Source organism: Apodemus sylvaticus, chromosome 11 (assembly GCF_947179515.1).
Source record: "Apodemus sylvaticus chromosome 11, mApoSyl1.1, whole genome shotgun sequence".
NCBI classification, from domain to species: Eukaryota; Metazoa; Chordata; class Mammalia; order Rodentia; family Muridae; genus Apodemus; species Apodemus sylvaticus.
The window spans coordinates 35,793,290-35,806,469 of record NC_067482.1 but is presented as its reverse complement, the minus strand read 5'-3'; the positions used below and the strand labels follow the sequence as shown (position 1 = coordinate 35,806,469).

Below are 13,180 nucleotides of genomic sequence, written 5' to 3'. Positions count from 1 at the left end.
GGCGCTCTAAACTGATGATCTGTCTGTCCATCTCTCCTGCCCACTCTGACTTTGCATTCACACTTTGCATCCAAGCTTCATGATTGGAGTTTTGTTTGGTTTTCCTTCTCTTCTGACCTCTAGCTCATTTTCTTTCTCCATATTTCTCCTCCCCTCTCCTTTTCATTTATATAATCTTGCTCCCCCCGTACTTCCCTTTTGCCAGGCTCCCTTTTATTTTTTTCACCCCACACACTATTATTTCCACAGTTACCCTAAATGAGTTTAACCTCATAGAAAATTCTACATTAGTTTTCCCAGTGTCTGGTTAATAGTGATTGGTGATATATATACTAGTGTGCTTTAATCAGTTTTTGTAGTATTTTTGTATCTGGTACATTGTGGTGTTGCTGTTAAATTAGGTTTTAGTCTTCACTAAGTGGCTCTAGGAATATATTAAACAGATGTGCACAGTGCACCACAAAAATATGAAAAGGGTGGGCAACACTATTTAAAAGATCATAATTATCCAACTACTGAATTCATAGACACTAAAATGGATAAGATGCTGTGTGAAGATTTTGAAGTAAAAATAATTAGGAAGCTCAAAGATGGCACAGTCAGGCAAATAAACCTAAGCTGGACCATGGAGAGGAAAGAGAACACAACGACCCAAACAAAACTTCAGCACGGCACACCACTGTCATCACCACAACTATACTATACAAAAGACCGGCTTCAGTGACTATATATATATATATATATATATATATATATATATATATATATATATATATATATAAAATCTCAGCACTATTACTTAGAGACTGGAGGCAGAGACAGGGTATCAATAATGGAAGTTCTCTGGTCAGACAGCCTGATGTACACTGACTGTTCAGAAGTAGAAAGACAGATCCTGCCTCAACAAGGCAAGAACTGACATACAAATGGTCCTGTAACCTCCATATAAGCCTTCACTCACACACTCATGCATACATATGTACACACACAATAAAGAAATAAAATAATTTAATATTAAAATAGAACTGCCATATGACCTAGCTATTCTACTCCTGGGTGCACATCCATAGCATGCCAAGTCAGCAGGATACAGAGATCCTAGCGTGTCCACGCTTTCTGCTGCAGTATTTGCAATAGCTAAGAAATGGAACTAAGCCTACATACCTACTAACAGAAGATGGAGGAAGAAAATGTGCAAACATACAATGGAATCTTATACAGCTTTAAAGAAAAGAAAGAGCATGGCTAGGGCAGGTAAATGGATGGAACTAAAGGAAGGCCTTATGTTAACTGAAATGCTGGAGACCTTGACATGAGAAGAAGCTCTCTGACAGGAGAGGGGGCAAGGAGTAGAGGCCAACTGCTGGAGAGAAGGCCAGTGAGAAATGGGGAATGGAGGATCTGCCACCTGACACTGTAATGTCCAGCAAAGCTTTTCTTCAGAAATGGAGAAATAAACGCTTCCTAGACAAACAAACTTAGGAACTTCATCACCACCAGATTCAGCTCATGAATATTGCTTGTCTGTTTGAGACAGGGCCTCACTCCTTTCACAGCCTGGGCTGGGTGAGATAGGACCTTCTCACTCCTTACACAGCCCAGACAAGTTTAGAAGTTAGTATGTAGCTCAGATTGGTCTCAAAGCCATAGCAATCCTGATCCAGTTTCCAAACTGATCTGTCTTATAGGATTTTTTTTTTAGTCAGAGTGACGTCTACATGAACTTCTGATCCTCCCACCTCTACCCGCTGAATGCTGAGATTCAGGCATGTACCACCTAGCCAAGTTATATACAGTGCTGGGGAATGAACCTAGGGTTTCATCCATGCTAGGCAAAAATCTGCCTCAACCCCAGCCTTCATTAGGATTTGCTCAAGGAAAGTCTTCATTCAGAAAGGAAATGATGGTAATTCCTACCAGGGAAGTCCCCAGAACTATACAACTCATCAGTAGAGATGATCACATTGTCAAAGTTGGAACACTGCATTATAGCAGTGGCAGCATGAGAACCTCCTAAGTCTCCAGTATGAATGCCAAAAGTTACAATTTTCAAAACACAATTGCAGCTATAGTAAGTTAAAGGAATATACAAAAAGTATGTTGATTGTAAACACAAAAATATACATTTAGGAAAAGGGTAAAAGCCTGGGCATTTGTTTGTGATCAAAGCCATTATGAGCTTAAAATAGTCTATTACATCAATATGTCTTCTGTGAGCCTCATGGTAACCGCAGAACAGAAGACGGCAGAAGATGCACAAACAGGAAAAAGACAGGAATTAGCGCTTCACACTGCAGAAAAAAACCACAGCACAGAAGTAAACAACAGGCAAGGAGTCACGAACCAGAAACAACCAGAAAACCAAGAGAATGGAACAAGTCTTCACCCAGCAAGAACCTAAATAGGAAGAGTTAAAGTGGCCTATGGAAGACTCCTTTTGACTTAAAAGACACATGGACTTAAAACGAAAAGCTGAAGAAAGAACTCATACACATATCGGACAACAGAAAACAAAAATGGTCTCTACGTTTTGAGACAAAACAGTATTCACGCCAAGACTGTGGCAAGAAGTGAATATACGTAGTGTAAAAACATCAAGAAGGTGAGAGATAGCTCAGCAGCTGAGGGCGCTTGACTTTGCAGAGGACTTGGTTTGGTTGCCAGCACCCAGGGGGTGGTCCAGAGCAATCCTAACTGCAGTTCAAGGGTACACATCTTCTGAACTCCACGGGTGCCAGGCCCATGAAGCGGTGCACATACCTGCAGGCAAAAGACTCATACACATAAGGTAAACCCATCTTTAAAATGTAGGTGTAAATCTACACCAAAACATTAAATAAGTAAAGCAAATATTAAGAAATCTAAAAAAAGATAATTAGGCTCTAGCTTAATAATAGGAGGCTTCAATACCCTAGTTAGTCCAGTTAGACCTAATAGACATGTATGAAACCACCTGTTCAGTAGCGGTGAAATATGTGTGCTTCTCTATCATGCAAGGAACGCTAGCAAGAAACATTCTCTCAGAGGGGCGGATATTACAGCACAAAACAAGCCTTAATGAGTCCAAGATTGGAATGGTTCAGTGTACGCTTTCCAACGCAACAGTGTGGAGTTAGAGTCAACAACAGAAGGAATCTTAGCAAATTCACAAACACGCAGAAGTGAGAAATTCACAACACTTGGCACTGATCTGATAGTGATGATTGGAAGGTCTAGAAGGTGTGTGCCTGGCAGAGGAAGTGAAGCCCTGGAAGGGTGTGTGTGTGTGTGTGTGTGTGTGTGTGTGTCTGTGTGTGTGTGTGTGTGTGTGTGTGTGTCCCTCTCTGTGTCTGTGTGTGTGTCTGTCTCTCTGTAAAATAAAAACTCCTTAGAAAAATAAGCAAAACTGATCACAATCTATAGATGCAACATTCTAAATGAGGGAAGGACAGAGAGAGAGAGAGAGAGAGAGAGAGAGAGAGAGAGAGAGAGAGAGAGAGAGAGAGAGAGAGCACTCTTCATGGCCCACAGGCCTGGCTGAGGAGGAGGTACACAGCTTGCTCTCCACCAAGCCGGGTCTGGATGACGTGCAATGCAAAAAGGCCATATAAGCAGGAGGCTGGTACTGAACTCAAGACCCAAAGGCCAGCAGATCAGGAGTCCTCTGTCCTTTGTCCTGGACACCTACTCCAGCTGGGGTGAACACAGTGTCCCTCCACGGCTGTGACCCAGGTGAGTTGGCTGCAGTGCTCATTAGTATGCTGAGAGCAATAAGGCCACACCTGGTTTTCTAATATGATTGTAATACTCATACATTGGGTAGTGTTGATTTAATTTGATAAATTCATAGATGGTGAAGAATTACTCAATAGTGGTGTAAATAACTCACTTGTTGGTCTCCGACTCATTGTTTGTGCTGCACACACAATAACTGTTTACTTACACAAATGCAGTCAGTCATTCAGAATGCAGCCTGATAGCCGGGATTTTATATGATGTAGAATAATTTGGAATAGTGTGCAGCCTGATCTACACAGCCTGACAAGAACCTGATAAAAAATATACATAATAACTATAATGCATTTTTTAGATTTATTTTTTGTTTACTTAAATGAGGTTTAGCTTTGTATTCCAAGCTGGCTCAGAATTAAACTTACTTAGTTAATAGTCTGCTTAGCCCAGGCTATCCTCCAACTAGTGTTCTCCCTTCCCCAGCTTCCCAGGGGTCGGGATTTCAGGTGTGTGTATGCCATCACACCCAGCTTACATTATGCTTTCAACAAATAAAAATGCTATTTTATCTTGAATTCTGTATAGTCTCTAGGAAAAAAAATCAATGAGTTCTACTTCCTTTTTTAAGTTAGATGTTTTACTTCTTTGAGAATTTCATATGTGAGTACTCTATTTATCTAATTTCTACCCCAATTCCTCCTGTTCATACTCACTCACTCACTCCCAAATTCAAGATCCCTTCTTCTTTAATTCCTATTGTTTCCATTCATTTATATATTTATTCATTTTACATCCCAGTATCTGCTCCTTTTCCCAGTCTCCCTTCTCAAAGTCCTCTCCCCATTTTTCCCCCTCCCTTCTCTTCTGGAAGGGAGGGATTCCCCTTGTATACGTCCACCCTGCACATCAAGTCTCTGCAGGAAGGACTAGGTGCATCCTCTCCCAGAGGGCAGACATGCAGCTTCAGATTAGAAGAATGGGATCCTCAAGCAGGCAAAGGTTCGGGCACAGCTCTGTCTCCAGCTGTTGGGGATCTGCATGAAGACCAACCTGCACATCCGCCACACATGGGCAGGGGCCTAGGTGCAGCACATTCTCACTGTCGGGTTGGTGGTTCTGTCTCGGGAGCCCCGGGGCTCCAGATTAATTGACTGTTAGCCTTCTTATGGAGTCCCTGTCCTCTTTGGGTCCTCAATGCTTCACCTAACTCTTCCACAAGACTCCCCAAGCTCCATTCAGTGTTTGGCTGTGGGTTTAATTACTGTTGTTACATGTACACACTCTCCCCATCCACTCCTCCTCCTAAGTCCACCTGTTACTCATATGTTTAAGTGTTTCAGGCTAACCACCTGGGATCTGCTGACCTGTCAGGATTGTCTCTCTCTTTTTTTAAAACATATAACAGTGATTCCACCAATCTCTAAGGAATTGTGTCAATTTTAAATCCCATAGACTATGGCAACCTTTACAATATGATTCTCACAGATGTTCCCACAAACCCATGTTCCTAACACACTTTCAGGCATGGTCAAAACTATGTTGATAATACTGAAGTTCTGCTACTATGCTGTATTTGCATTAATGACATAAAAATAACAGTAGTCACAAGTGTGGCAGTGACCCAACTAGTGTTGAGGCTTTAGCACCAATCAGACAGCAGCATGGAAGTATACAGGTCGTCAGCATCACTTCAGAATCCCATGATGCAAGTGTTACTCATTTGACCACATTTCAACCTTAGGGACTGGTCAGTGAGAAGGCAGTAAGGTGGAGGAACAGAAGCATCCTTTGTGCACCTCTGGAAGAGTCGGGCAACAAGGAGAAACTGTATTCTGTAAAGTAAACCTAAGAATGAATTCTAGGAATCTAGGCGAGAGAAATGGCATCTAAACAGCATAGAGAAGGTCTGGAGTTGGCTCAGTGGGTAAAGCACTTGCAGCACAAGAGCAAAGCCCTGAGCTCAAGTCCCCAGGATCGAGACAAACCTGGCACAGCACTGTGCCTCTATAACCCAGTGCACTGGCCTGTAGGATATGTGTGGTCTTATTTGGAGAGTGACGTGGAAACAAGATACAGGCTAAGACCCTAAGGTCTACAGAGCTCATTAACCAAGCAAGGCATAACCAATGATGACAAATCAATCAAGCAGCAAAGTGTAAGTAAGAAAAGAAGGCAGGAACCTATTAGAAAGACAAAGGCGTCAGAAATGCAGAGCAACATGAGGACAACAGTGGAAAATTCCAGGGAAGGAAACGTGACAGATGCGCAGAGACAACAGTGGAACAAAAACATCAGAAAGGAAAACTATAAACATAACAGTCACTCGGCACGCTAAAGCGGAATGCTGACTGCTTCTTTCTGTCGCCCACACTCATCAGGAAACCCATTCACCCAATTAGCAAGTATCACGCTACCTGTCATGTACCGAGTTCTTCAAATGGTCAGTGAAGAGTGTGACTTAGACACCGTCTGCTAAGCTTTTAGGTTAATGCACAATGGCAAATACTAAGAAAAGATTGGTGGCTCTTTAGGAACCAGAGTAACCAAGAAAGGGAAAGACGGAAATTTTAAGTTAACTCTGCAAAGAAAGCAACAGCCACATCAGGTCATGAAAAATAATCCAGATTTTACAATGAGACACAAAGACATCAGACTGTGTCCACATATGCTTGGGACTGTATGCTGCAAAGTGAGTAAAACAGTGGTCAAGACTATGGCAGGAAAATGATGCAATGTTAAAAGAGCATCAGCTAAAAATATCTGAAGTGTTACTAAACAACAGAAAAGGAGGGAACACAAGTAACCACACCCTGACAAGAAAGAAGCCAGGCCAACAACTCTGCTGTCACTGCCTAACCTACTCATTCTCTCCAGCTAGCACCTGACGAAGGGCGAGGGGCAGGAAGGCCTGTGAAGGCACTCATGGTCAGTCTCCAGGGCCATGGTAAGAGGAGAGAAAGCAGCTCTGCAGGAACTAGCAATGAACAAAGTCAGACAAAGCAGCAGAGCCTGGCTCTGAGAAGTCTCACAGGAGGAGCAGAGAGGAAAGGGGGAGAGCAGGGAGGGCCACGTGGGTGAACCCCAGGGCCTAAGCTGTCCAGAAATAGCATGCTTTACGCCTGGCCAACTTGAGGAGGTAATGTGGGTCCTTGGGGGATTTTGAGCAGGGGTGATACGGTGATAGCGGCCTGGACAGCGGTGTGGACACCCTGTCTGGACTCCTCCCTCAGGAAGAGACGTGATAAGGATGTCAGACAGCCAGGCTCGAATCGCCACTTACTCGATCTGTGACAGTGTCACAGGCCAGCCAGTAGACTAGAGATTTTCAACCCTTGCCCATTCCACAAACCGCTTTGGGAGTGAACAACCTTTGCACAGGGGCCACATAGCAAATATCCTGCCTGACAGATATTTACATTACGATTCTAAACAGTAGCAAATTACAGTTATGAAGTAGCAGTGAAAACAATTTCATGGTTGGGGGTTGGGAGAGTCACCACACCAAGAGGAGCTGCACTGAAGGGTCCCAGCGTCAGGAAGGCTGAGAAGCAGCGCAGCAGACAGAAAGTGTCTCACCTATTCGAACATAGAAATCTGGCTAATTAAAAGAATAAGAAGAAGCAAGGGACATCATGGAGTAGCAATAGGAAGATGCAGTTGCCAACAACATGATGGAGAAAACAAAATGTAAAGGTGTACAGGCTGAACCTTAGACCAGCCCTTAGCGCCGCCCCTGAGGAGGCAGGTCTGCTGACAAGCAGAATGCATGCTCCTGGGAAGCAGACAAGGAGGAGCAGGTGCCCTCCTTCCCCCCAGCCCTCACCTCCCTCAGTGCTGCTTATAGCCTGGCCTGCCACAGAGCCAGATGGAAAAGAATTATGCTCGCAGAGTCTCATGCTAATCTGAGAAACAGTAACTTAATAGCACAGAAATCCTACAAAAACCTCAAGCTTCCTAGGTCTCAGTTTTCCTGGTCTGTGAAATAGGTGTGAAAAATGGATAGCAAAGTCATATGATTATTGAGAGCATTAAACAACCAAACTATGGAAAAATTCCACTGCAGTGCCTATAAGTGAACAGCTGCTCAATGAAAGCTCATTTTCTTGCCCTTTCCGCACATTAGTAACAAGAACATAAGAACAACGTGAGAGTTAAGCAGCATATGTGGCCCTGGGGCGGGCCTAGATTTTCTCACATTATGTAAACTGTAATTACATGGTATATTGGTCTTAATTAGTGTTTAATCTCTCCTTTTATAAACTTTGCCAATCCACCTCTTTCTTCATTTCAGCTTTGTTCCCCCATTCTCCTCCTTCTCCTTCTTCTCCTCCTGCTCCTCCTCCTCATCTCTCTCTCTCAGACACACACACACACACACGCACACGCACACGCACACGCACACACACACACACATACACACACATTCCTCTTAATCACAAAATTCTGTGTAATAAAGTAAAAGGAGATATATATGTGACAAAGACACAGCTTGCATCCATCTGAAAGAATCCGGTGAAAGTAAGGACCAAGACAGGAAGGAGGCCTCCACTCCGTGCTGCTCAGAGCCATGCACACCTTCTAGGGAACAGATAATCTCCCGGTTTTGGGTAAATTCAAGTTGGGCTAATAAGCCACAGAAGTGTGACTCACTCACAAATATAACTGACTGTGTATCCTTCACAGTCTGGGACGCAAAGCTACAGAAACACAACGTCCCGCACAACAGCCGGGGACACAGCTCAGAAGGATAAGGACTGAGGAACCCGACCTCCCAGTTAGTGGGACTTCTTTTATTTAATATAAATATATTTCTATGGCCTTGTGGGTTCAAACAGATGTAGGGTCTATTTGTTTTTTACTTTTAGAAGACAGTTTTCCTTGTATGAAAGTCAGCGGAAAAAAAATACAGTTCCCTTTCCAGTGTTTTAAAAATCACTTTTCTGGAATGTATCTACTTAACTGACAATTTAATAACAAACTCTCAGTAAGATGATGGATATTTAGATATACAATGAAAAAGTGAACTTTTTTCTTTGTTTTAGCAATTACTTTTATCATTTAAGAGAACACAGTTTATATCTAATGGTGCTCATGGTGGAGGGGCTGGGGGATTTTATATTGATGATCGGAGGTTTCCAGCAGGAAAAACCATCTCATAAATGTAAATCCTGGAGAATGCTTGCTCTAGAATCAAAAGATGTTTAATGCCTCAAAAACACCAGAAGCTTTGATTGAAGGCAGAAAAAAATCATACTTTAGTAAACTTTACAACAGAGGCCAAGGAGTCCTGGGGAGTTTAATTTCTTCCTGGCTGCTGCAACCCAAATCTCCACCATTTGAGCCACCAGTCTGTCACTGTTAAATGATAAGCTGGCTGACAGGCAGTTTTCAAATACTGATGTCTCGGTGTATTGAAAACTTCCAGTTCTTTCTCTAACTTCTCATGATTCTAGGTCTGTATGTGGGAATGAAGCCCACAAGAAATTCTGCCTGGTGACAGTAAGCAGAGTGGATCTCTGCATTATCTGCGTTATCTCTGACTAGACGGCACTTGGCACAGGCATGGAGCATGAGCTGACCCTGCTAACAATCCACTGTTTCTTTCTTCCCCTCAACCCCCACCTCCCCTGTCTGGAGTTTGGGGATAAAGAAAAGTATTTTATCTTTTTCTGGGTTGTGGGAGTTGATAAGAAAAAAATATCAAACATTTAAATTTGAATTCTTTGTGGAGTTACTCATGATGTTTTGTTGGATTTTTTTTTAAATTTCTGGCTTTGGTGATTTTTCAAAGACAGAGCCCTTGAGAAAAGTAAAGTTTATTGATCTTTAAAGACTCTAGTATTGAGATAAAAAATTTGATTTATGCTCTGCGATAACATCATAAGTTTTGCCACTAAAACACAGTATAAATCATCATCAGGATCTTCTATGCACTCTGCCCTTTCTTAACTCACACTATGAATTAGTTCTTGATTCACTGTACTTATGAGTAAGGAACTCCAAAGTAAACAAACACACAGGATTGTGGAAAGAGAGGAAGCAAGGAGCCAGCATGGTGGTTCATCCCAGCACTGGAGAACCTAAGAAAGATTCTGTGGTCAAGGCCTGTCAAGAGGGAAGGGGGCGGGATGGCGGTCCACTGGATAAACAACTCGTACAGAGTAAACTCTGCATCCCTAGCACCCACCATGGCATATAATCACCATGCTCAAGAAGTAGAGATACGGGAGCCCTACACAACCTGCCTTTGTAACTAGTATGGGAAGTCATGGAGTAAGACAGCTAATGATGTCAACTTTGATCTTCATGTGCATGTGTGCCTATACATATACATGTGCTAATGTAGTCAAACATGCATGCACATAAATATATACATACCACACACAAGTATACATGTTAAAAACAACAAAGAGAAAGAATAAAAGGAAACAGGGATAGGAACAATTCTGGGTCAGTGTTTTTGACCATGGAATGGCAACTCCATCCGTCCACTTGATGCTCTGTCTTTCTACTGGAGGTGGGCTCTACAAGTTCCATCTCCTCACTACTGGGCATTTGATCTAAGGCCCCTCCCTTTGAGTCCTGAGCATCTCTCACCTCCCAGGTCTCTGGTACATTCTAGAGAGTCCCTCCACCTCCTACCTCCCGAGGTTGCCTATTTCTACTCTTTCTGCTGGCCCTCAGGGCTTCACTCCTGTCCTCCCAATACTTGATCATGTTCCCCTTTTCCCCTCCCTGTCCCCTCTCCCACTCAGGTCCCTCCCTTTGCCCACTGCTTTCTTCCCTTCACAAGTAGGATTGAGGCTCCCTCACTTGGGCCCTGGAGAAGAGACTGAGGGAAAGGAGGTTCAGTGATAGGCCCAAATTGGGATCCAGCTCAAGGGGAGGCTCCAAGGCCTGACACTATTATTGACGCAATGTGTGCTTACAGACAGGAGCCTAGCATGGCTGCCCTCTGAGAGGCCCAACAAGCAGCTGAAAGAGTCAGATGCAGATACTCACACCAAACTAGGGACCCCTCTGGTTGAATAAGGAAAAGGCTGAAAGAAGCTGAGGAGGAGGGAAACTCCATAGGAAGACCAGCAGTCTCCACTATCCTGGGCCCCTGACATCTCTCAGATGTAAGCTAGCAACCAGGCAGCATACACCAGCTGACATGAGGCCCCTGACACATATGCAACAGAGGACTGCCCGGTCTTGCCTCAGTGGGAGAAGCGCCCCACCTAGCCCTTGAAAGACTTGAGTCTCCAGGGAATGGGGAAACCTGGTGGGCCGGGACAAGGGGTTGGGGACATCCTCTTGGAGATGGTGGAGGAGGAATGGGATGAGAAACTGTTGGAGGGCAGAACAGGAGAGGGATAACAACTGAACTATAATAAAAAAGATTAAAGATAATTTTTTTTAAAGGAATCAAGGAAAATAGAGAAGATAGAAAGGTAGGAATGCAGGAATGGGAATTAGTAGACGACAGCAGGACGGTCTGGTCTCAAGGCTACAGCTTCGACTCTACTGAAACAGGCAGGATTTCTGTGCTGCCTCCCAGGAGGCAGAGGCTTACCCATACTCATCTTGATGGGCAGGCTCTCTCTGCTGGCTGCTTCCACTAGATGTCTCCGAACTTCCATCACTGCCTCTTTGTGCTTGGTGTTCAGTAAGGCTTCCCACAGGGCCTTGGCTGAGGCATCACTGCAGTGGAAACACATACAGCTTAGAGGAAACTCCTACTGGGAACTAGGAGGACCTAAGAAAAGCAAACGTCGGCTTCCCTTCTGAGTACTAATACCATCATTCCCACTGTAAGTATTAACTTGGTACAGGGTGTCTAATTCATTTAATGGGCAGGATATTAAGGAATTAAGGGAATTAAGGGGACAACAAAATCAGGATAAAAGGGATAAGAAAGGCTACATTGTTCCATGAAAGTATGAGAAAATTATGCATTAGATATATTTTTGGAGACTTTTCACTTGGAAGTAGTTAACAATGCAATTCACATGAAATGTCACAAAAGCCAGAATTAAATGTAAGGCTAAGACCAACCTATCAGTAGCATCAACTTGACAGAGCACTCTGTCTGAGAAGCACAGAGAAATCCTCACTGGGAATCCTTGTACAGATTTTCAATGCACTTCCTAACGGGCAGACTTCCTGGGGAGGAGGAATGGGGGTGCACTCGGAGGCAGGCACTGAAGTATCCACTTCAGGCACTCGGCAGGAAGGATGGCCCTTGTGGGTGCCTTTACAATTATCTGTTGATAGCAGCCCAAGCACTGCATTATGCAGGGTCTCATCTGGGTTCATTTCCCAGGGGCTCTCTGTCTCATCTGCCTCGCCATGGCCCCCTTATAAATGAGCGCAGTGTTCTCTCCGGAAGGCCGCTGCCACAAAGCCAAGTATACACGTTTGTGATAATGTTTTCAAAGCTCAATATAAAGGGAACAAGGGTGACGTTTGTCCTTTCCTGAGGACATCTTCCACCTAAAAAGCCCCACTAACACACACTAACCGCTCAGTACAGAGTAGCAGCCTTTATTATCAGCGACTCCTTCATGTGAAGTAACATCTTTGAACTCAAAACTATAACTTCTCTGATGGTTAGCTTAGCTACCATGACAGACTGGGGAACACAGAAAATCAGTAAAGCGCATGTCTTCATGTATCTGTGAGGCTCTTTCCAGAGGGTCGGTGCGCAGATCAGGGAAGACCTGACCTGCATGTGGGCTCCACTGTTCAATATGCTGGACAGAACTAGAAATTAAAGAAACAGGGCATGACCCTAAGTGCAGGCATTCTGCTGCTTTTGCCACTGCTTACAGGTAGGAGGCTCTACACCCGGCTTTCGAATGCCCACTCAGAGCTTTACAGGGAGCTGCCAAGCCTCCATCCTAGGCCTGGGGCTAGACCGCACCTCCCACCTTATTCTGAGGCATCCAGCTTCCTCAACAGAGGGAGCGGCTCCCTCTAGCTTTCTAGCTTTCACAGCTCTTGTGGAACTCTCATCAGTCTACAACTGTAGGAGTCCTTTTTCTAATTATATACTCAGTCTTGGTGATCCTCTAAAGGATGCTAACAGAACCCTGAGTCTATTATCCTTAGGTTTAATTATGTTAACATGTAAATTATACGTCATGCCCTATATGGGGATGGCATACAGATAGAAACTTTCAATGACTTAAAATCCAGAAGCTTACACATTTATAACACATAAGCAAAGACATTATAAAACATGTGACATGAGTTTCACAGACCCATTGCTAATATAATCCTCTCTGGGAGGACGGAAACTGAGAGAACAGCTTCTCTGCAAACACCCAACTAGAAAAAAGAAACTAAAGCTCTACATGCGGCCAAAGGAAGACATCATGTATGCCGCTGCTCAGGAGTGGAGCGGGAATGGTTATCATGTCATAGCTACAAACAGGAGAAATGAGCATTCTAGAACATTCAAAGCAAAGATGTAAGAGACCTA

The 13,180-nt window shown here is 43.7% G+C and overlaps 1 protein-coding gene across 2 annotated transcripts in view; it reads right to left on the bottom strand.

The window, feature by feature from the left end:
• Scfd2 (sec1 family domain containing 2) overlaps positions 1-13,180 on the bottom strand; it is a 339,890-nt gene that overhangs the window by 294,775 nt on the left and 31,935 nt on the right. For both annotated transcript variants that reach the window (XM_052198716.1, XM_052198717.1), the window contains exon 3: positions 11,270-11,397. In XM_052198716.1, coding sequence (XP_052054676.1) covers positions 11,270-11,397 — 128 coding nt within the window. The remainder of the gene's footprint in view (positions 1-11,269; positions 11,398-13,180) is intronic.